Raw genomic sequence first — 25,503 nt, 5'->3', positions numbered from 1 at the left:
GGGTGCTATAGGGGTCCATAGGGTCTCTCTATGTGCCATAGGGGTGCTATAGGGGTCCATAGGGTCTCTCTATGTGCCATAGGGGTGCCATAGGGTCTCTCTATGTGCCATAGGGGTGCTATAGGGGTTCATAGGGTCTCTCTATGTGCCATAGGGGTGCCATAGGGGTGCCATAGGGTCTCTCTATGTGCCATAGGGGTGCTATAGGGTCTCTCTATGTGCCATAGGGGTGCCATAGGGTCTCTCTATGTGCCATAGGGGTGCTATAGGGGTTCATAGGGTCTCTCTATGTGCCATAGGGGTGCCATAGGGGTGCCATAGGGATGCCATAGGGGTGCCATAGGGGTTCATAGGGTCTCGTGATAGGGGTGCTATAGGGGTGCTATAGGGTCTCTCTATGTGCCATAGGGGTGCTACAGGGTCTCTCTATGTGCCATAGGGGTGCCATAGGGGTGCTATAGGGTCTCTCTATGTACCATAGGGGTGCTATAGGGTCTCTCTATGTGCCATAGGGGTGCTATAGGGGTGCCATAGGGTCTCTCTATGTACCATAGGGGTGCTACAGGGTCTCTCTATGTGCCATAGGGGTGCTATAGGAGTGCCATAGGGTCTCTCTATGTACCATAGGGGTGCTACAGGGTCTCTCTATGTGCCATAGGGGTGCTATAGGAGTGCCATAGGGTCTCTCTATGTACCATAGGGGTGCTACAGGGTCTCTCTATGTGCCATAGGGGTGCTATAGGAGTGCCATAGGGTCTCTCTATGTACCATAGGGGTGCTACAGGGTCTCTCTATGTGCCATAGGGGTGCTATAGGAGTGCCATAGGGTCTCTCTATGTACCATAGGGGTGCTACAGGGTCTCTCTATGTGCCATAGGGGTGCTATAGGAGTGCCATAGGGTCTCTCTATGTACCATAGGGGTGCTACAGGGTCTCTCTATGTGCCATAGGGGTGCTATAGGAGTGCCATAGGGTCTCTCTATGTACCATAGGGGTGCTACAGGGTCTCTCTATGTGCCATAGGGGTGCTATAGGAGTGCCATAGGGTCTCTCTATGTACCATAGGGGTGCTACAGGGTCTCTCTATGTGCCATAGGGGTGCTATAGGGGTCCATAGGGTCTCTCTATGTGCCGCAGGGCTCCCGCGGGTCCCCGTTGCGGCGCGGGGGGTACCTGGGGGGTAGCGCTCGTGCAGGGGGCCCCCGTCCAGCTGCAGGGTGGCGTTGCCCCCGCTGCGGGTGAAGCGCACGACGTGGAAGCGGCCGTCGCTGACGGGGGCCGCGCGCTCCTCCAGGGCGATGTCCTCGGTGCCCACGTTGAAGAGCACCCCCACGGCCCCCTCAGCCTGCGCGGGGGGGAGGGGCGCTGTGGGGCTGGGACCCACAAGTGACCCATACACACACACACACTATGGGGTGTGCTGCAGGGGGGAGCAGCAGCAACACCCGTAGCAACAGGAACCCCCAATGGAACCTTCGCCACCCATAGGCACATAACACCCCATAGGCGCATAACACCCCATAGGCACATAACACCCCATAGCCCCATCACCCCCCATAGCTCAGTACCCCCCATAGCCCCATCACCTCCCCATAACCCCATTACCCCCCTAGACCCATCATCCCCCATACCCCATTACCCCCCATAGCCCCATTACCCCCCTAGACCCAACACCCCCATAGCCCCAGTACTCCCCATAGCCTCAACACCCCCCATAGCCCCAGTACCCCTCCATAGCCCCAACACTCCCCATAGCCCCATTATCCCCCATACCCCATTACCCCCCATAGCCCCAGTACTCCCCATACCCCAGTACCCCCCATATCCCATTACCCCCCATACCCCATTACCCCATAGCCCCATTACCTCCCATACCCCATTACCCCCCATAGCCCCATTACCCCCCATAGCCCCATTACCCCCATACCCCATTACCCCCCATAGCCCCATTACCCCCCATAGCCCCATTACCCCCCATAGCCCATGGGGACCCATAGACCCAACACCCCCCATAGCCCCAGTACTCCCCATAGCCCCATCACTCCCCATAGCCCCATCACCCCCATTCCCACCATGCCCCAAACGCCCCCCTCAAGCCCCCAACTCCCCTGTCCCCCCTTTTCAATGTGGAGCTACAGGCAGGCCCCCACCCCCCCATGACCCCCATACCCTGCACACCCCCATCACCCTCATAGCCCCCCATCACCCCCATGTCCCCATCACCCCCATGTCCCCCCATCACCCCATAACCCCCATTCCCTCCATCACTCCCATACCCATCAGGTCCCCATAGCCCCCCCTGTGCCATACAATGTGGAGCTGCAGGAAGTCCCCCATTGCCCCCATAGGTCCCCATGCCCCCATAGCTCAATGCCCCCCATATCCCCATACTTCCTCTTCTCCCCCGTGCACCCCATACCCATCCATAGCCCCCCATAGTGCTCCATGCCCCCATAGCCCCCAAATACCCACCCCATGCACATGCTATGTGCAGCTGCAGGATGTTGCCCATAGCCCCCCATATCCCCATAGCCCCGTGTGCACCCCATCACCCCCATGGCCCCATAGCCCCCATGTCCCCATAGCTCCATAGACCCCCATACACCCCCTCACCTCCATTTCCCCATCACCCCCATCGCCCCCCACGTCCCTATAGCCCCGTCACCCCCATAGCCCACAAAGCCCCCATGCTCCCCATGCACGTACTATGTGGAGCTGCAGGAAGTCACCCAGCCCCCCATACCCCTATAGCCCCCATAGCCCCCCATACCCCTATAGCCCCCATACCCCTATAGCCCCCATGCTGTACACGCTATGTGGAGCTGCAGGAAGTCGCTCATAGCCTCTATAGCCCCCATAGCCCCTATAGCCCCTTATACCCTCATAGCCCCTATACCCTTATAACCCCTATACCCCCTATATCCCCCATACCCACATGCTGTACTTACTATGTGCAGCTGCAGGAAGTCGCCCATAGCCCCTATACCCCCTGTAACCCCCATACCCCCATACCCCCTATACCCCCATAGCCCCCCATATCCCATATCCCCCCTGCCATACTCACTATGTGCACCTGCAGGAAGTCGCCCATAGCCCCTATACACCCTATACCCCCATACCCCATAGCCCAAGCCGTACTCACTATGTGCAGCTGCAGGAAGTCCCCCATACCCCCCATAGACCCCCATACCCCCCATACCCCCATACCCCCCATACCCCCCATACCCCATATACCCCATACCCCATACCACATACCCCATATACCCCATACCCCATACCCCATATACCCCATACCCCATATACCCCATACCCCATACCCCATACCCCATACCCCATATACCCCATAATTCATACCCTATACCCCATATACCCCATACCCCATATCCCATACCCCATATCCCATACCCCATATCCCATATCCCATACCCCATATACCCCATGCCCAGTCCCCCATACCCCATATCCCATACCCCATCCCCCATATCCCATTCCCCATCCCCCATACCCCATACCCCATACCCCATACCCCATACCCCATATCCCCATACCCCATACCCCATATACCCCATACCCCATCCCCCATCCCCCATACCCCATACCCCATCCCCCATACCCCATATACCCCATACCCCATACCCCATACCCCCATATACCCCATACACCCCATATACCCCATACCCCATACCCCATCCCCTATAGCCCCCCATCCCCTACAACCCCATCCCCTATAGCCCCCCATCCCCTACAACCCCATCCCCTACAACCCCATCCCCTATAGCCCCCCATCCCCTATAGCCCCCCATCCCCTATAGCCCCCCATCCCCTATAGCCCCCCATCCCCTATAGCCCCCATCCCCTATAGCCCCCCATCCCCTATAGCCCCCATGCCGTACTCACGATGTGGAGCTGCAGGAAGTCCCCCAGCCCCGCAGCGCTCTCCACCCGCAGCAGGACCGCGTCGCGCTGCCTCGTGCTGAAGCCCAGCGCCAGGCGGTCGGCGCGGGTGCTCGGCCGCTCGTTGGGGGGCCACGTGTACGTGATGAGGCCCCCGCCGCGGCCGAAGATGTACGTGGTACCCGCTGCGGGGATATGGGGTCAGGGGGGTCTGTGATGGGGTCTATGGGGTCTATGGGGTCTATGGGGTCTATGGGTCTATGGGGTCTATGGGTCTATGGGGTCTATGGGTCTATGGGGTCTATGGGGTCTATGGGTCTATGGGGTCTATGGGTCTATGGGTCTATGGGTCTATGGGGTCTATGGGTCTATGGGGTCTATGGGTCTATGGGTCTATGGGGTCTATGGGGTCTATGGGTCTATGGGGTCTATGGGGTCTATGGGGTCTATGGGGTCTATGGGGTCTATGGGGTCTATGGGGGTCTATGGGGTCTATGGGGTCTATGGGGTCTATGGGGTCTATGGGGTCTGTGGGGTCTATGGGTCAATGGGGTCTATGGGGTCTATGGGGTCTATGGGGTAAATGGGGTCTGTGGGGTCTATGGGGTAAATGGGGTCTATGGGGTCAATGAGGTCTATGGGGTCAATGGGGTCAACAAGGTCTATGGGGTCTATGGGGTCCATGGGGTCTATAGGATACTATGAGGTCTATGGGGTCTATGGGGTCAATGGGGCCTATGGGGTCTATGGGGTCAATGGGATCTATGGAGTCTATGGGGTCAACGGGGTCTATGGGGTCCATTAGGTCTATCGATTCAGTGGGGTCTATGGGGTCAATGGGGTCTATGGGGTCAATGGGGCCTATGGGGTCTACGGGGTCAATGGGGTCTATGGGGTCAATGGAGTCCATGGGGTCCATGGGGTCTATGGGGTCCATCAGGTCTATCAGTTCAATGGGGTCAATGGGGTCTATGGGGTGAATGGGGTCAATGAGGTCCATGGGGTCTATGGGGTCCATCAGGTCTATCAGTTCAATGCGGCCTATGGGGTCAATGGGGTCTATGGGGTGAATGGGGTCAATGAGGTCCATGGGGTCTATGGGGTCCATCAGGTCTATCAGTTCAATGCGGCCTATGGGGTCAACGGCTTCCATGGGGTCTATAGGGTCTATGGGATGCTATGAGGTCTATGGTGTCTATGGGGTCAGTGGGGCCTGTGGGGCCTGTGGGGTCTATGGGGTCAATGGGATCAGTGGGGTCAATAGGGTCTATGGGGTCAGTGGGGTCAATGGGGTCCATGGGGTCTATGGGGTCCATGGGGTCAATGGTGTCTATGGGGTTCATTGGGGGCATTGGAGTCTATGGGGGTCATGGGGTCTATGGGGTCCATGGTGTCTATAGGGTCATGGGGTCCATTGGGGGCATTGGAGTCTATGGGGCCCACGGGGCTCATGGAGTCCATTGGGGGCACTGGAGTCTATGGGATCCATGAGGTCCATGGGGGTCATTGGGGTCAATAAGCGGCATGGGGCTCTATGGGGTCCATGGGGGACTATGGGGTCCATGGGGCACTATGGGGTCCATGAGGCCCATGTGGGTCATTAAAGTCTATGAGGTCCATGGGGGTCTATGGCGTCCATGGGGTTCATTTAAGTCTATGAGGTCTATGGGGTCCATGGTGGTAATGGGGGTCTATGTGGTCCATGGGGTCATTGGAGTCCATGGGGTCCACAGGACCCTACAGGGTCCATGGTGGTCATGGAGAGAATGGGGTCCATGGGGCCCATAGGCCCCATACAGGTCCTGGAGGGCATGGGAGCCATGGGGTCCATTGGGGCCCATGAACTCTATGGGGTCTATGGGGGTCAGAGAGGCACAGGGGCAGTGGGAGTCTATGGAGCCCATGGGGATCATGGGGACCTATGGGGTCTATGGGGGTCAGAGAGGCACAGGGGTCATTGGGGTCTATGGGGGTCATGGGGGTCTATGAGGGTCATGGGGTCCATGGGACCCATAGGGGTCTCTGGGGGTCCATGGGGGGCAGAGGGGGATCCCCTGGGTACCCCCCCAAAGTGGGTGCAGAGGAAGGGGGGGGGGGGCTGTGAGAGCCCCATGGCCCCATCCCCTTGCTTGCAGGAGGATCTCGCCCCACACAAGGGCTCAGCCCAAGCCCCACAGCCCCGGGGGGTGCAAGCGCTTGGGGGGCACAGGAAGGACGTGCCCTGCCCGGCCCCACTGCTCACAGCCCGGGGGGAGAGGGAGAGGAGGAGGGAGAGGGAGAGCAGGAAATGGGAAGGGGAAGGGGTCCCCAGGAGGAAGAGCAGGAGGAGGAAGAGGGAATGGGAAGGGGAAAGCTTTGGGGTCCCCAGGAAGAGGAGGAGGAGGAAGAGGGAGAGGGATGGGGTCTGCAGGAGGAAGAGGAGGAGGAAGAAGAGCAGGAAGAGGGAATGGGAATAAGAAGGGGTCCCCAGAAGGAAGAGGATGAGGAGGATGAGGAGGAAGAAGGAATGGGAATGGAAAGGGGAAAGCTCTGGGGTCCCCAGGAGGAAGAGGAGGAGGAGGAAGAGCAGGAAGAGGGAATGGGAACGGGAAGGGGTCCCCAGGAGGAAGAGGAGGAGGAAGAGGAGGAAGAGGGAATGGGAATGGGAATGGGAAAGCTTTGGGGCCCCCAGGAACAAGAAGAGGAGGAGGAAGAGCAGGAAGAGGGAATGGGAATGGGTCCCCAGGAGGAAGAGGAGGAGGAAGAAGGAATGGGAATGGGAAGGGGAAAGCTCTGGGGTCCCCAGGAGGAAGAGGAGGAGGAGGAAGAGCAGGAAGAAGGAATGGGAACGGGAAGGGGTCCCCAGGAGGAAGAGGAGGAGGAAGAAGGAACGGGAATGGGATGGGGAAGGCTCTGGGGTCCCCAGGAGGAAGAGGGAGAGGGAAGAGGAAGGGGAATGGGAAGGGGTCCCCATGAGGAAGAGGAGGAGGAGGAGGATGGAGCCTGTGGGGTCCGCACCAGCAGCAGAGGAGGAGGAGGAGGAAGGGGCCGGCCCGAGAGCAGCCGGGAGCAGATGGGGAGGAGGAGGAGGGAGAGAAGGGAGGAGGAGGAGGAGGAGGAGGAGGAGGAGGAGGAGGAGGAGGAAGAGCAGGAGGGGAGCCTGGGGCCGCTGCGGGCAGGAGGGGAGGAGAGGAGGAGGAGGGGAGGGGAGGGAGGAAGCCTGGGGGGTGCAGGGGGAGGGAGAGGGGGGCTTGGGGCGCCCCAGGAGGAGGAGGAAGAGGGGGGGTCCCCAGGAAGAGGATGAGGGTTTGGGGGGCCCCTGTGAGCAGGATGAGGATGAGGATAAGGGGGGTCCCCCATGAGGATGAGGATGAGGAGGGGTCCCCATGAGGATGAGGATGGGGGGTCCCCAGAAGGATGAGGATGAGGAGGGGCTCCCCATGAGGATGAGGAGGGGTTCCCCATGAGGATGAGGAGGGGCTCCCCATGAGGATGAGGAGGGGTTCCCCATGAGGATGAGGATGGGGGGTCCCCAGAAGGATGAGGATGAGGAGGGGCTCCCCATGAAGATGAGGATGAGGAGGGGTTCCCATGAGGATGAGGATGGGGGGTCCCCAGAAGGTTGAGGATGAGGAGGGGCTCCCCATGAGGATGAGGAGGGGGTTCCCATGAGCAGGATGAGGATGAGGAGGGGCTCCCCATGAGGATGAGGAGGGGGGGTCCTCAGAAGGATGAAGATGAGGTTTTGGGGTCCCAGTGAGGAGGATGAGGTGGGGCTCCCCATGAGGATGAGGGGTTCTGGGGTCCCCATGAGGTGGTCCTGGTGTCCCTATGAGGTGTTTGGGTCCCCATGGGGTGGTTCTGGGGTACCCATTGTGGGGGTTCAGGTCCCTATAGGGGTTCCAGTGGGGGTGTTCAAGTCCCTATGAGGAATTCAAGTCCCTATAGGGCTCCCTTTGGGTGGGTTCAGGTACCTATGATAGGTCCAGGTCCCTATAGATGGGTCCAGCTCCCTATAGATGGGTTCGGGTCCCTCTGATGGGTTCGGGTCCCTATAATGGGTTTGGGTCCCTATGGATGGGTCCAGCTCCCTATGGATGGCTCCATGTCCCTATAGGGTGTTCAGATCCCTATGGATGGGTCCAGCTCCCTATAGATGGGTCCAGTTCCCTATAAATGGGTCCAGCTCCATATAAATGGGTCCAGCTCCCTATAGATGGCTCCAGCTACCTATAGATGGCTCCACCTCCCTATAAATGGGTCCATCTCCCTATATATGGCTTCAGCTCCCTATAGATGGCTCCATCACCCTATAGATGGGTCCAGCTCCCTATAGACGGGTCCAGCTCCCGATAGATGGGTCCAGCTCCCTATAAATGGGTCCAGCTCCCTATAAATGGGTCCAGCTCCCTATAAATGGGCCCAGCTCCCTATAGATGGGTCCAGCTCCATATAAATGGGTCCAGCTCCCTATAGATGGGTCCAGCTCCCTATAGATGGGTCCAGCTCCCTATAAATGGCTCCAGCTCCCTATGGATGGGTCCAGCTCCCTATAAATGGGTCCAGCTCCATATAGATGGGTCCAGCTCCCTATAAATGGCTCCAGCTCCCTATGGATGGGCCCAGCTCCCTATAAATGGGTCCAGCTCCATATAGATGGGTCCAGCTCCCTATAAATGGGTCCAGCTCCCTATAGATGGGTCCAGCTCCCTATAGATGGGTCCAGCTCCCTATAGATGGGTCCAGCTCCATATAGATGGGTCCAGCTCCCTATAAATGGGTCCAGCTCCCTATAGATGGGTCCAGCTCCATATAGATGGGTCCAGCTCCCTATAGATGGGTCCAGCTCCATATAGATGGGTCCAGCTCCCTATAAATGGGTCCAGCTCCCTATAGATGGGTCCAGCTCCATATAGATGGGTCCAGCTCCCTATAAATGGGCCCAGCTCCCTATAAATGGGTCCAGCTCCCTATAGATGGGTCCAGCTCCCTATAGATGGGTCCAGCTCCATATAGATGGGTCCAGCTCCCTATAGATGGGTCCAGCTCCCTATAAATGGCTCCAGCTCCCTATGGATGGGCCCAGCACCCTATAAATGGGTCCAGCTCACTATAGATGGGTCCAGCTCCCTATAAATGGGTCCAGCTCCCTATAAATGGGTCTAGCTCCCCATAGCCGCCTCCATCTCCCCAGAGCCGGCTCCATCTCCCCATAGCCGGCTCCATCTCCCCATAGCCGGCTCCATCTCCCCATAGCCGCCTCCATCTCCCCATAGCCGGCTCCATCTCCCCATAGCCGCCTCCATCTCCCCATAGCTGCCTCCATCTCCCCATAGCCGCCTCCATCTCCCCATAGCCGCCTCCATCTCCCCATAGCCGGCTCCATCTCCCCACAGCCGCCTCCATCCCCCTATAGATGGCTCCAGGTCCCTATAAATGGCTCCATCTCCCTATAGATGGCTCCTTCTCCCCATATCCACCTCCATCTCCCCATAGCCGGCTCCATCTCCCCATAGCCGCCTCCATCCCCCTATAAATGGCTCCATCTCCCTATAGATGGCTCCATCCCCCTATAAATGGCTCCATCTCCCCATAGATGGCTCCATCTCCCTATAAGCGGCTCCATCCCCCCACAGCCGCCTCCATCTCCCCACAGTGTCTCCCTGCGCCCCTCACCGTGGTGGCCGCGGGTGAGCACCGGCGCGCGGTTGATGGCGATGGGGACGCTGCGGTGCCGGCTGTGGAAGTGGTGCACGTGGTGCGTGCTGGAGAGGCTGGAGCTGACCCGCGCCGCGCCCGCCGGCCCCGCCCGCACCAGCGCCAGCGCCAGCCCCAGCACCAGCACCGGCGCCGCCGACGCTGCCGGCCCCCGCCCACGCATTGGGGTCAGAGGGGGCCCCCCGCGGGGGGGGGGGGTGGGGGAACCCAGATGGGGGGGTGGAGGGGTGGACCCCAAAGTGGGGTCAATGAGGGGGGAATGGGGGGATGGAGGGAGGGGGGGACCCCAAAGTGGGGTCAATGAGGGGGGAATGGGAGGGATGGAGGGAAGGGGGGACCCCAAAGTGGGGTCAATGGGGGGGATGGAGGGAAGGGGGGGTCAAGCACAAAGTGGGGTCAATGGGAGAGGGGGAATGGGGGGATGGAGGGAAGGGGGGGGCCCAAAGTGGGGTCAATGGGGGGGGGTGGGGGGGTGGAGGGAGAGGGGGGACCCCAAAGTGGGGTCAATGAGGGGGATGGAGGGAAGGGGCTTCAAGCACAAAGTGGGGTCAATGGGAGAGGGGGAATGGGGGGGTGGAGGTGGGGAACCCCAAAGTGGGGTCAATGGGGGGGGAAGGGGGGGATGGAGGGGGGGGGGACCCCAAAGTGGGGTCAATGGGAGAGGGGAAATGTGGGGATGGGAAGGGGGGCTCAACCCCAAATGGGGTCAATTGGAGAGGGGAGGGGAATGGGGAGGTGGGGAGGGGGGACCCCAAAGTGGAGTCAAGGGGAGAGGGGAAATGGGGGGAGAGAGGGAAGGGGGGGACCCCAAAGTGGGGGAATGGGGGGGATGGAAGGGAGGGGGGGGTCAAGCACAAAGTGGGGTGGAATGGGAGAGGGGGAATGGGGGGATGGAGGGAAGAGGAGGGAAGCAAAAAGTGGGGTCAATTGGAGAGGGGAAATGGGGAGGAGGGAGGGGGGAAGCCCCAAAGTGGGGTCAATGGGGGGGGGAATGGGAAGGATGGAGGGAAGGGGGGACCCCAAAGTGGGGTCAATGGGAGGGGATGGAGGGAAGGGGGGTCAAGCACAAAGTGGGGTCAATGGGAGAGGGGGAATGCGGGGGTGGAGGGGGGGGAGGGTGACCCCGAAATGGGGGGGGGGGGGGGATGGAGGGGGGAGGACCCTAAAGTGGGGTCAATGGGGGGATGAAGGGAAGGGGGGACCCCAAAGTGGGGTCAATGAGGGGGGAATGGAGGGATGGAGGGAAGGGGGGGTGGACCCCAAAATGGGGCGGTGGGGGATGGAGGGGGGATCAACCACAAAGTGGGATCAATTGGAGAGGGGAAATGGGGGGGATGGAGGGAAGAGGGGGTGAACCCCGAAATGGGGGGGATGGGGGGATGGAGGGAAGGGGGGACCCCAAAGTGGGGTCAATGGGGCAGAATGGGGGGATACAGGGAGGGGGGACCCCAAAGTGAGGTCAACTGGGGGAGGATGGGGGGATGGAGGGAAGAGGGGGTGGACCCCGAAATTGAGGGGGTGGGGGGGATGGAGAGGGGGTGGGGGGGGTACCCCAAAGTGGGGTCAATGGGGGGGGAATGGGGGGATGGAGGGAATGGACACCCCGAAATGGGGGTGTGGGGGGATGGAGGGGGGAGGACCCTAAAGTGGGGTCAATGGGAGGGGAATGGGGGGAAGGAGGGAAGGGGGGCTGGACCCCGAAATAGGGGTGCGGAGGTGGATTGAGGGATAGAAGGGGAACCCCAAAGTGGGGTCAATGGGGGGGGAATGAGGGGGAGGGAGGGAAGGGGGGGTCAACCCCAAAGTGAGGGAGACCCTGAAATGGGGATGGTGAGGGGAGAGGGATCACCCCAAAATGGGGGGAGGATGGAAGGAGGGGGTCACCCCCAAAGTGGGGTCAATGGGAAAGGGGGGGCGGGCCCAAAATGAGGGGGATGGAGGGAGGGGGGTACCCCAAAATGGGGTTAATGGGGGAAGGGTCAGCCCAAAATGGGGGGGGAAGAGGAGTACCCCGAAATGGGGGGGATGGAGGGAAGGGGGGTTCACCCCCAAAGTGGGGGGGAAACAGAGACCCCAAAATGGGGGATGGAGGAGATGGGGTCACCCCAAAATAACGGGGGGAAGGGGTACCCCGAAATGGTGGGGAATGGAGGAAAGGCGGGGGTCACCCCAAAATGGGGTCAATGGCAGAGGGGTTGGGACCCCAAAATGGGGGGAGGCACTGGAAAGGAGGAGTTTTCACCCCAAAAAGGGGGGGGGGACAGGGAGGGGAGGGGATGCACCCCAAAATACGGGGGGGGCTGGGAGGGAGCCTCACCCCCAAATGGGGGGGCAGTGCCAGGAGGGGGCTGAGCCCCAAAATGGGGTTCGGGGGGGGGAATGAGGGGGGGGAAGCCCCAAATCCCTCAGTGCCAGGCCCGGGGTCACCCCAAAAGAGCCGGGGGGGGGCCCGAATCCCCCCGATGGGGTTTAAAGCCCCCCCGGATCCACCCACGGGGGGGGGGGCAGAGGCACCCCCAAATGGGGCTTGTGGGGGGGGGGGTCGCCCGAATTCCCCCCTTAGAACAGGGCTGAGGAGGCCCCCAATGGGGGGGTGGGGGGGGCAGCCCCCCCCCTGGAGGCGCGGGGGGTCCCCGGAGGGCTCGGGGGGTCCCGGCCCCCCCTGGGCTCTGGATCCCCCCCCCGGGGCTCAGCGCATGCGGGGGGGGGGCGCGGGGGGGCCCCGGCGCGGGGGGGGGCCGGGGCGGGGGGGGGGGCGCGGGGGGGGCTCAGAGGGGGTCGAGCATCGTCCGGGGGAGGTGTTGGGGGGGGGGGAGGGGAGATGGAGGAGGGGGGATGGGGGGCGGGGGATGCTGGGGGGAGGCGGATGGGGGCTGTGGGGCAGGGGATGGGGATGTGGGGCTGGGGGAGATGGAGGATGCGGGATGGGGGGGGCGGCGGATGGGGGATGTCGGGCGGGGGATGTGGGATGTGTGGATGAGGGATGTGTGGGGCGGAGGATGCGGGATGTGGGGCGGGGGATGGGGATGTGGGGCGGAGGATGGGGATGTGGGGCGGGGGATGCTGGGGGGTGCGGATGGGGGGTGCGGGGGATGCGGATGCGGATGGGGCGGGGGGGGCTCTGGCCTGCGCGGCTCCGGGTGCGGCGCTGTGGGGCGCGGTGGGGCGCGGCGGTCGCTGGCGGTGGGGCGCGGTGGGGCGCGGGGGCCGTGGGGCGGCGGCGGCGGCGGCGGCGGCTGCTGCAGCGGGAGGGGCGGGGGAGGGGGGAGGGGCGGGGGGAGGGGCCCGCGGGGGTGGGGCCACGGCCGGACCCACGAGGGGGAAGCCGCGGCTGCCCCATAGACACGCATAGGGACCCATGGCTGCCCCATAGACACGCATAGGGACCCACGGCTGCCCCATAGAGACCCACAGGGAGCCATAGGGACCTGTGGCTGCACTATAGACACGCATAGGGACCCATGGCTGCCCCATAGAGACCCACAGAGAGCCACAGGGAGCCATAGGGACCCACGGCTGCACTATAGACACACCTAGGGACCCACGGCTACCCCATAGACACGCATAGGGACCCAGGGCTGCCCCATAGAGACCCAAAGGGACCCATGGCTGCCCCATAGACACAGCTAGGGACCCGTGGCTGCCCCATAGAGACCCACAGGGAGCCATAGGGACTCACATCTGCCCTATAGACACACATAGGGACCCACGGCTGCCCCATAGAGACCTGAAGGGACCCATAGACACTCATAGGTACACACGGCATCACCAGAGAGACCCACAGGGAGCCATAGGGACCCACGGCTGCCCCACAGACACTCATAGGTACCCACAGCATCCCCTTAGAGACCCACAGGAAGCCATCGGAACCCACAGCTGCCCTATAGACACACATAGGGACCCACGGCTGCCCCATAGAGACCCACGGCTGCCCCATAGACACTCATAGGTACCCACGGCATCGCCATAGAGACCCACAGGGAGCCATAGGGACCCATGGCTGCCCCATAGACACTCATAGGTACCCACAGCATCCCCCTAGAGACCCACAGGAAGCCATCGGGACCCACAGCTGCCCTATAGACACACATAGGGACCCACGGCTGCCCCATAGACACTCATAGGTACCCACGGCATCACCATAGAGACCCACAGGGAGCCATAGGGACCCACGGCTGCCCCATAGGAGCCCATGGGGAACCACAGAAGACCCATAGAAGACCCACGGAGACCCATAGAGTCCCATGGCTGCTCCATAGGGACCCACAGTCACCCACAGGTGAACCCATAGGGTTCGACAGGGACCCATAGACAACAACGGCAGCCCCATAGAGATGGACAGAGACCCATAGACACCCATAGAGACCCATGGCTGCCCCACAGAGACCCGCAGCATCCCCATAGAGACCTACAGGGACCCACAGAGACGCCTAGGGACTCACAGACACCCATAGAGACCCACGGCTGCCCCATAGAGACCTACAGCAGCCCCACAGAGACCCATAGCACCCCCATAGAGAAATACAGGGACCCATAGAGACCCACAGGGACTCACAGACACCCACAGAGACCCATAGGCACTCACAGCAGCCCCATAGACACCCATAGAGTCCCATAGGCACTCATAGACACGGCAGCCCCATAGGGACTCATAGACACCCATAGAGACCCATAGACACCCATAGAGACCCATAGACACCCATAGACACCCATAGAGACCCACAGACACCCATAGACACCCATAGAGACCCATAGCCCCCATAGACACCCATGGACACCCATTGCCACCCATAGACACCCATAAGACACCCATAGCCCCATAGCCCCCATAGCCCCCATAGCCCCCATAGACACCCATAGACACCCACAGCCCCCCATAGACACCCATAGACACCCACAGACACCCATAGACACCATAGACACCCATAGACACGCATAGCCCCATAGCCCCCATAGCCCCCATAGACACCCATAGACACCCATAGACACACATAGCCCCCGTAGACACCCATAGACACCCATAGACCCCATAGACACCCATAGACACCATAGACACCCATAGACACCATAGACACCATAGACACCATAGACACCATAGACACCCATAGCCCCCATAGCCACCCATAGACACCCATAGACACCCACAGACACCCATAGACACCCACAGCCCCCCATAGACACCCATAGACACCACAGACACCCATAGACACCATAGACACCCATAGACACCCATAGCCCCATAGCCCACCATGCCCCCATAGACACCCATAGACACCCATAGACACACATAGCCCCCGTAACACCCATAGACACCCATAGACACCATAGACACCCATAGACACCATAGACACCCATAGACACCCATAGACACCATAGACACCCATAGACACCCATAGACACCCATAGACACCCATAGCCCCATAGCCCCCATAGCCACCCATAGCCACTCATAGACACCCATAGACCCCCATAGACACCCATAGACCCCATAGACACCCATAGACACCCATAGACCCCATAGACACCCATAGACACCCATAGACACCCATAGACACCCAGAGACCCATAAACACCATAGAGAGACCTGACACCCATAGACACCATAGACACCCATAGACACCCATAGACACCCATAGACACCCATAGACACCATAGACACCCATAGACACCCATAGACCCCATAGACCCCCATAGACACCCATAGACACCCATAGACACCCATAGACACCCATAGCCCCATAGCACCCATAGACACCCATAGACACCCATAGACACCCATAGACACCCATAGACCCCATAGACACCCATAGACACCATAGACACCCATAGACACCATAGACACCCATAGACACCATAGACACCCATAGACACCCATAGACACCCATAGACACCATAGACACCCATAGACACCATAGACACCCATAGACACCATAGACACCCATAGACACCATAGACACCCATAGACACCCATAGACACCATAGACACCCATAGACACCATAGACACCATAGACACCCATAGACACCCATAGACACCCATAGACACCATAGACACCATAGACACCCATAGAGCCCACAGACACCATAGACACCATAGACACCATAGACACCATAGACACCCATAGACACCCATAGACACCCATAGACACCCATAGACACCATAGACACCCATAGACACCATAGACACCCATAGACAGACACCCATAGACACCATAGACACCATAGACACCCATAGACACCCATAGACACCCATAGACACCATAGACACCCATAGACACCCATAGACACCCATAGACACCATAGACACCCATAGACAAACATAGACACCCATAGACACCATAGACACCCATAGACACCCATAGACACCCATAGACACCCATAGACACCATAGACACCCATAGACACCCATAGACACCCATAGACACCATAGACACCCATAGACAAACATAGACACCCGTAGACACCTGTAGACACCCGTAGACACCCGTAGACACCCATAGACACCATAGACACCCATAGACACCCATAGACGTCCATAGACACCCATAGACACCCATAGACACCCATAGACACCCATAGACACCCATAGACACCATAGACACCCATAGACACCCATAGACACCATAGACACCCATAGACACCCATGACACCATAGACACCCATAGACACCATAGACACCCATAGACACCCATAGACACCATAGACACCATAGACACCATAGACACCATAGACACCATAGACACCATAGACACCCATAGACACCATAGACACCCATAGACACCATAGACACCATAGACACCATAGACACCCATAGACACCCATAGACACCATAGACACCCATAGACACCATAGACACCCATAGACACCATAGACACCATAGACACCATAGACACCATAGACACCATAGACACCCATAGACACCCATAGACACCCATAGACACCATAGACACCATAGACACCCATAGACACCCATAGCCCCATACCCCCCATACCCCCCATAGCCCCATAGCCCCATACCCCCATAGCCCCATGTGCTCACGCTCGGTGCAGGAGGCTCCCCCATGCGCGGTCATGGAGCAGTCGCAGCTGAAGCCCTCCCATTGCTGCAGGCAGACGCCCTGGTGCGAGCACGACTCCTCCGTGCACGTGGTGCTGGGGCCTGCGCCACCGCCGGGTCACCCCGGGCACACCAGTGCAAACCAGTGCAGCCCAGTGCAGCCCAATGCATCCCAGTGTGTCCCAGTGCGGCCCAGTGTGTCCCAGTGCAGCCCAATGCATCCCAGTGAATCCCAGTGTGACCCAAGGCACCCCAGGGCATTCCAGTGCGTCCCAATGCATCCCAGCGTGTCCCAGGGCATCCCAGTGAGTCCCAGTGTGTCCCAGTGCATCCCAGTGCGTCCCAGTGGGTCCCAGTGCACACCAGTGCGTCCCAATGCATCCCAGCGTGTCCCAGGGCATCCCAGTGAGTCCCAGTGTGTCCCAGTGCGGCCCAGTGTGACCCAGTGCGTCCCAGTGTGTCCCAGTGCGTCCCAGTGCATCCCAGTGTGACCCAGTGCATCCCAGTGCACCCCAATGCATCCCAGTGTGTCCCAGTGCACACCAGTGCATCCCAGGGCATCCCAGTGTGTCCCAGTGAGTCCCAGTGCGTCCCAGTGCGTCCCAGAGTGACCCAGTGTGTCCCAGTGCATCCCAGTGCTTTCCAGGGCATCCCAGTGCACCCCAGTGCGTCCCCTGTGCACCCCAATGCATCCCAGTTCACCCCAATGCATCCCCTGTGCACCCCAATGCATCCCCATCAGCCCTCGTGCATCCCTGTGTGCCCCTGTGCACCCAATGCACCCCCTTGCATCCCAATGCACCCCATCATCCTTCATGCATCCCTGTGCACCCAATGCACCCCAATGCACCCCATCATCCTTCATGCATCCCTGTGCACCCCAATGCATCCCCCTGCACCCCATCATCCTTCATGCATCCCTGTGCACCTCTGTGCACCCAGTGCATCCCCATCGGCCCTTGTGCATCCCCACGCACCCCTGTGCACATGCAGGCACCCCCAGCACCCCCAGTGTCCCCATCCCCCTGCTGTCCCCCCATTCCCCTGCTCCCCCCTGTCCCGGTGCCCCCCCCATATCCCCCCATCCCCACTGGCTCCCTGGTGTCTCCATCCCCCCGGGGCACCCCTGTTCCCCAGTGTCCCCCCCATTCCTTCCTGTCCCCATCCCTCTGCTCTCACCCTATTCCCCTCTCCCCCCCTGCCCCAATGCCCCCCCCATCCCTCCATCCCCTGTATCCCCGTTGCCTTCATCCCTTCAGTGCCCCCCCCATCCCTTGGTCCCCCCCGTCCCGGTGCCGCCCCCCACCCCTCCATCCCCTCTATCCCCGTTATCCCCATCCCTTGCCCCCCCCCGTGTCCCCGCTCTCCCCCTGTCCCAGTGCCCCCCCCATCTCTCCATCCCCTCTATCCCCGTTATCCCCACCCCCTCAGTGCCCCCCCCGATCCCCTCCGCTCTCCCCCTGTCCCAGTGCCCCCCCATCCCCTCAGTGCCCCCCCATCCCTTGCCCCCCCCGATCCCCTCCGCTCTCCCCTGTCCCAATGCCCCCCCCATCCCTCCATCTCCTGTATCCCCGTTGTCTCCACCCCCTCAGTGCCCCCCCGTGTCCCCGCTCTCCCCTGTCCCAGTGGCCCCCCATCCCCTCAGTGCCCCCCCATCCCTCGCCCCCCCATCCCCTCCGCTCTCCCTGTCCCAGTGCCCCCCCATCCCCTCAGTGCCCCATCCCCTCTGCTCTCCCTGTCCCAGTGCCCCCCAACCCCTCAGTGCCCCCCCGATCCCCTCCGCTCTCCCCTGTCCCAGTGCCCCCCCATCCCTTCAGTCTTGTCCCTATGCCCCCCTCTCCAGTGCCCCCCCATCCCTCGCCCCCCCCATCCCCTCCGCTCTCCCTGTCCCAGTGCCCCCCCATCCCTCCATCCCCTGTATCCCCGCTGTCTCCATCCCTTGGTCCCCCATCCCTTGGTGCCCCCATCCCCTCTGTGCCCCTTGGTCCCCCCTGTCCCCCCCCATCCCAGTGCCCCCCCATCCCTCCATCCCCTCTATCCCTGTTATCCCCATCCCTTGCCCCCCCTGTATCCCTCTTTGCATCCATCCCTTGGTCCCCCCCACCCCCTCAGTGCCCCCCCCCGTGTCCCCGCTCTCCCCTGTCCCGGTGCCCCCCCATCCCTTGCCCCCCCCGATCCCCTCTGCTCTCCCCTGTCCCAGTGCCCCCCCATCCCCTCCATCCCCTGTATCCCCATCCCATCCCCACAGTGCCCCCCCACCCTCGCCCCCCGATCCCCTCCGCTCTCCCCTGTCCCAGTGCCCCCCCCATCCCTCCATCCCCTGTATCCCCGTTATCCCCATCCCCACAGTGCCCCCCCATCCCTCGCCCCCCCGATCCCCTCCGCTCTCCCCTGTCCCAGTGCCCCCCCGATCCCCTCCGCTCTCCCCTGTCCCAGTGCCCCCCCACCCCCTCAGTGCCCCCCCGATCCCCTCCGCTCTCCCCTGTCCCAGTGCCCCCCACCCCCTCAGTGCCCCCCCATCCCCCTCAGTGCCCCCCCCATCCCCTCTGCTCTCCCCTGTCCCAGTGCCCCCCCACCCCCTCAGTGCCCCCCCATCCCCTCAGTGCCCCCCCCGATCCCCTCCGCTCTCCCCTGTCCCAGTGCCCCCCCACCCCCTCAGTGCCCCCCCATCCCCTCAGTGCCCCCCCCATCCCCTCCGCTCTCCCCTGTCCCAGTGCCCCCCACCCCCTCAGTGCCCCCCCATCCCCTCAGTGCCCCCCATCCCCTCTGCTCTCCCCTGTCCCAGTGCCCCCCCACCCCCTCAGTGCCCCCCCATCCCCTCAGTGCCCCCCCCATCCCCTCCGCTCTCCCCCTGTCCCCAGTGCCCCCCCATCCCCTCAGTGCCCCCCCATCCCTCGCCCCCCACATCCCCCCGCTCTCCCCTGTCCCAGTGCCCCCCGATCCCCCCCGCTCTCCCCTCACCGTCGCAGCCGCGCTGGACGTGCCCCACTCTCTGCAGGGCGTCCCCGAGCAGGTCGGGCAGGCGCCCGTTGAGGTCCAGGGAGCCCAAGCAGCCCTGGAAGCCCCCCCGCGACGCCACCAGCTTGGGCAGGCGGCCCAGGAGCGCCCGGCTCGCGCCCCCGACGTAGAGCTCCCCTGGGGGGACACACGGGTACCCCTCATGCACCCATGGGTACCCCTCATGCATCCATGGGTACCCCTCATCCACCCATGGGTACCCCTCATGCATCCATGGGTACCCCTCATCCACCCATGGGTACCCCTCATCCATCCCATGGGTACCCCTCATCCATCCCATGGGTACCATCACTCACCCACGGGTACCCCTCATCCATCGCATAGGTGCCATCACTCACCCCATGGATCCCCCCCATGCACAACTCCCTGTGGGGGTCACCCATGGGTCCTCCCCTGCATGCACCCCTATATATAGGAATCACTCATGGGCACCCCTCGCCCACCCCACAGCTCCCATCACATCCCCATCATGCATCCACTCCAACGGGCATCACCAGTGAGCCTGCCCCAGTCACCCTATGGATGCCCCCATGCACCCAGCTCTATAGGGGTCACCCATGGGTGACCCCCCCTCACCCCTCATTCAGCCCAATGGGAGGTTGGGCTCACTCATGGGTGTCCCCCCACTCACCCCCCATTCACCCCAATGGGGGGTTGGGTTCACCCATGGGTGCCCCTCCCCACCCTCCATTCACCCCAATGGGGGGTTGGGTTCACCCATGGGTGCCCCTCCCTCACCCCCCCATTCACCCCAATGGGGGGTTGTGCTCACCCATAGGGGCCCCCCCCTCACCCCCATTCACCCCAATGGGGGGTTGAGTTCACCCATGGGTGCCCCTCCCTCACCCCCCCCATTCACCCCAATGGGGGGTTGGGCTCACCCACACGTGCCCCCCCTCACCCCCCATTCACCCCAATGGGGGGTTGGGTTCCCCCATGGGTGCCCCCCCCCTCACCCCCCCCATTCACCCCAATGGGGCGGGGGGAGGAGCTTTTTCTCACCCTTGAGGTCGAGGCTCCGCCCCGCCTGCCCGTGCTGGGTCACGTGGCGCCCGTCCACGCGCAGCGCGTGCACGGCGCCGCCGTCGCGCGCCACCGCCACCTCGTGCCAGCGGCCGTCGTGCAGCGCCTGCTCCGAGTTCCCCTTCATGAGGGAGGGGCCGTCCCCCAGGTCGAACACGTAATGGATGTACCTGGGGGGAGGGGAGAGGGGGCGGAGCCTGAGGAACGGGGCGGGGCCTGAGGCGAGGGGGTGGGGCTTGAGACAAGGGGACACACACACCCCATCCCCCCCCCCAGATTGAATGGACTCTGCGTGTGAAAGGGAAGGAGCCTGAGCCAATGGGAGACACCCCCACAGTGCATGGATATGGGAGGGGCGTGGCCACAGTCGGAGGCGTGGCCTGAGAGGGGCCGTCCCCCAGGTCGAACACGTAATGGATGTACCTGGGGGGAGGGGAGAGGGGGCGGAGCCTGAGGAAAGAGGCGGGGCCTGAGGCGAGGGGGTGGGGCTTGAGACAAGGGGACACACACAACCCCACCCCTCGATTGGATGGACGCTGCGTGCGAAAGGGAAGGAGCCTGAGCCAATGAGAGACCCCCCTCAGTGCATGGATATGGGGGGCGTGGCCTAACATAAGTGGGAGGGGCTTGAGACAAGGGGACACCCCCCCCCCCTCCCGGATTGGATGGATGCTGCGCGTGAGATGGGAGGAGTCTGAGCTAATGGGAGACCAACCCAGTGCATGGATATGGGGGGGCGTGGCTATAGTCGGAGGCGTGGCCTGAGACAAGTGGGAGGGTCTTGAGGCAAGGGGGTGGGGCTTGAGACAAGGGGACCCAGGGGGTCCCCAAGGTCCCAGGAAACTGAGAAGGTCCCCAAAGTCCTCAGGAGCTCCCTGGTGTCCCATGGGGGTCCCCAACGGTCTAGGACATTGAGAAGGTCTCCATAAGGGTTAACATCCACATCCCATAGAAATGAGCATCCACATCCCATGGACCTGAGCACCCACATCCCATGGACCTGAGCATCCACATCCCATGGACCTGAGCACCCACATCCCATGGACCTGAGCATCCACACCCCATGGACCTGAGCATCCACATCCCATGGACCTGAGCATCCACATCCCATGGACCTGAGCATCCACATCCCATGGACCTGAGCATCCACATCCCATGGACCTGAGCATCCACATCCCATGGACCTGAGCATCCACATCCCATGGACCTGAGCATCCACATCCCATGGACCTGAGCATCCACATCCCATGGACCTGAGCATCCACATCCCATGGACCTGAGCATCCACATCCCATGGACCTGAGCACCCACACCCCATGGACCTGAGCATCCACATCCCATGGACCTGAGCACCCACATCCCATGGACCTGAGCATCCACATCCCATGGACCTGAGCACCCACATCCCATGGACCTGAGCATCCACATCCCATGGACCTGAGCATCCACATCCCATGGACCTGAGCATCCACATCCCATGGACCTGAGCACCCACATCCCATGACCTCAGCATCCACATCCCATGGACCTGAGCATCCACATCCCATGGACCTGAGCACCCACATCCCATGGACCTGAGCATCCACATCCCATGGACCTGAGCATCCACATCCCATGGACCTGAGCACCCACATCCCATGGACCTGAGCATCCACATCCCATGGACCTGAGCATCCACATCCCATGGACCTGAGCATCCACATCCCATGGACCTGAGCATCCACATCCCATGGACCTGAGCATCCTTAACCCATGGACCTGAGCATCCACATCCCATGGACCTGAGCATCCACATCCCATGGACCTGAGCATCCACATCCCATGGACCTGAGCATCCACATCCCATGGACCTAGCATCCACATCCCATGGACCTGAGCATCCACATCCCATGGACCTGAGCATCCACATCCCATGGACCTGAGCACCCACATCCCATGGACCTGAGCATCCACATCCCATGGACCAACACCCACACCCATGGACCTGAGCACCCACATCCCATGGACCTGAGCATCCACATCCCATGGACCTGACATCCACATCCATGGACCTGAGCACCACACCCAACCACACCACACCATCCACATCCCATGGACCTGAGCACCACACCCATGGACCTGAGCATCCACATCCATGGACCTGAGCACCACATCCCATGGACCTGAGCATCCCACACCCATGGACCTGAGCACCCACATCCCATGGACCTGAGCATCCACATCCCATGGACCTGAGCATCCACATCCCATGGACCTGAGCACCCACATCCCATGGACCTGAGCATCCACATCCCATGGACCTGAGCATCCACATCCCATGACCTGAGCATCCACATCCCATGGACCTGAGCACCCACATCCCATGGACCTGAGCATCCACATCCCATGGACCTGAGCATCCACATCCCATGGACCTGAGCATCCACATCCCATGGACCTGAGCACCCACATCCCATGGACCTGAGCATCCACATCCCATGGACCTGAGCATCCACATCCCATGGACCTGAGCACCCACACCCCATGGACCTGAGCATCCACATCCCATGGACCTGAGCACCCACATCCCATGGACCTGAGCATCCACATCCCATGGACCTGAGCACCCACATCCCATGGACCTGAGCATCCACATCCATGGACCTGAGCACCCACATCCCATGGACCTGAGCATCCACATCCCATGGACCTGAGCACCCACATCCCATGGACCTGAGCATCCACATCCCATGGACCTGAGCATCCACATCCCATTGACCTCAGCATCCACATCCCATGGACCTGAGCCCACATCCCATGGACCTGAGCATCCACATCCCATGGACCTGAGCATCCACATCCCATGGACCTGAGCATCCACATCCCATGGACCTGAGCACCCACATCCCATGGACCTGAGCATCCACATCCCATGGACCTGAGCATCCACACCCCATGGACCTGAGCATCCACATCCCATGGACCTGAGCATCCACATCCCATTGACCTCAGCATCCACATCCCATGGACCTGAGCACCCACATCCCATGGACCTGAGCATCCACATCCCATTGACCTCAGCATCCACATCCCATGGACCTGAGCATCCACATCCCATGGACCTGAGCACCCACATCCCATTGACCTCAGCATCCACATCCCATGGACCTGAGCATCCACATCCCATTGACCTCAGCATCCACATCCCATGGACCTGAGCATCCACATCCCATGGACCTCAGCATCTGCACCCCCCCGTCCGGCCCTACTGGGCTTCAGGATGTCCCCGCTGCACCCCTCCGCCCCCTCCTCACCCCTTCACCAGCTCCACCACCAGGAAGTCGTTCCCGTTGCCGCCGTTGAAGAGGATGAGGCCGTCGGGCGCCGTGGTCTTGAACTGGAAGAAGAGGTGCATGGAGGAGTAGGCCTGGAGCGTGGGCAGCGCCACGTAGGAGCCGCGGCCCCGGAAGGCCACCGGGTCGGCCACGATGCTGCGGTGGCCGAAGCGGGCGTTGAGCTCGCAGGAGCTGATGTCCCCGTTCTTGCAGAGGTCCAGGTAGGGCTGCCCGTTGAAGAGGAGCCCGCTCAGGTGGCCCAGGAAGTTGGAGGGCACCGCGGCCAGGAAGCGCCGCTCCGTCACCATCCCCGTCTCGATGTTGTGGTACTCGAGGCGCACGTGGGAGCCCGACATCTGCCCTGCGGGGGGACAGCGGGGACGGGTGGGTGCCCCCCGGTACCGCCTCCCAGCGAGACACGGCCCCAAGGAGGTGAGCACCCATGAACCAGACCTGAGCATCCTGAACCCATGGACCTGAGCACCCACATCCCATGGACCTGAGCATCCACATCCCATGGACCTGAGCATCCATGAACCAGACCTGAGCATCCACATCCCATGGACCTGAGCACCCACATCCCATGGACCTGAGCATCCACATCCCATGGACCTGAGCATCCACATCCCATGCACCTGAGCATCCACATCCCATGGACCTGAACATCCACATCCCATGGAGCTGAGCATCCTTAACCCATGGACCTGAGCATCCTTAACCCATGGACCTGAGCATCCACATCCCATGGACCTGAACATCCACATCCCATGGACCTGAGCATCCACATCCCATGGACCTGAGCATCCACATCCCATGGACCCGAGCATCCACATCCCATGGACCTGAGCATCCACATCCCATGGACCTGAGCATCCTTAACCCATGGACCTGAGCATCCACATCCCATGGACCTGAGCATCCACATCCCATGGACCTGAGCATCCACATCCCATGGACCTGAGCATCCACATCCCATGGACCTGACCCACATCCCATGGACCTGAGTCCACATCCCATGGACCTGAGCATCCACATCCCATGGACCTGAGCATCCACATCCCATGGACCTGAGCACCCACATCCCATGGACCTGAGCATCCACATCCCATGGACCTGAGCACCCACATCCCATGGACCTGAGCACCCACATCCCATGGACCTGAGCATCCACATCCCATGGACCTGAGCATCCACATCCCATGGACCTGAGCATCCACATCCCATGGACCTGAGCATCCACATCCCATGGACCTGAGCATCCACATCCCATGGACCTGAGCACCCACATCCCATGGACCTGAGCATCCACATCCCATGGACCTGAGCATCCACATCCCATGGACCTGAGCATCCACATCCCATGGACCTGAGCATCCACATCCCATGGACCTGAGCATCCACATCCCATGGACCTGAGCATCCACATCCCATGGACCTGAGCATCCACATCCCATGGACCTGAGCATCCACATCCCATGGACCTGAGCATCCACATCCCATGG

General features: G+C 61.3%; 1 protein-coding gene across 19 annotated transcripts in view; it reads right to left on the bottom strand.

Moving 5' to 3' along the window:
- Positions 1-25,503, bottom strand: part of LOC133211697 (neurexin-2-like) — a 77,860-nt gene that overhangs the window by 16,107 nt on the left and 36,250 nt on the right. For 18 of the 19 annotated variants that reach the window (XM_061352266.1, XM_061352284.1, XM_061352275.1 and 15 more), the window contains 6 exons: positions 23,981-24,362; positions 20,667-20,857; positions 19,608-19,781; positions 16,629-16,748; positions 3,898-4,079; positions 1,174-1,345 (listed from right to left, as the gene is read on the bottom strand). In XM_061352266.1, the coding sequence (XP_061208250.1) occupies positions 1,174-1,345; positions 3,898-4,079; positions 16,629-16,748; positions 19,608-19,781; positions 20,667-20,857; positions 23,981-24,362 (1,221 nt within the window). Of the gene's footprint in view, positions 1-1,173; positions 1,346-3,142; positions 3,169-3,897; positions 4,080-16,628; positions 16,749-19,607; positions 19,782-20,666; positions 20,858-23,980; positions 24,363-25,503 lie in introns of all 19 variants that reach the window. The other variant, XM_061352267.1, reaches the window with a different exon arrangement.

This window comes from Neopsephotus bourkii, unplaced genomic scaffold, assembly GCF_033783945.1.
Source record: "Neopsephotus bourkii isolate Nb327-2 ecotype Australia unplaced genomic scaffold, CSIRO-AGI_Nbou_v1 NB_655, whole genome shotgun sequence".
Taxonomy (NCBI): domain Eukaryota; kingdom Metazoa; phylum Chordata; class Aves; order Psittaciformes; family Psittacidae; genus Neopsephotus; species Neopsephotus bourkii.
The sequence above is the reverse complement of the archived record's forward strand: the minus strand, read 5'-3'. Positions and strand labels throughout refer to the sequence as shown.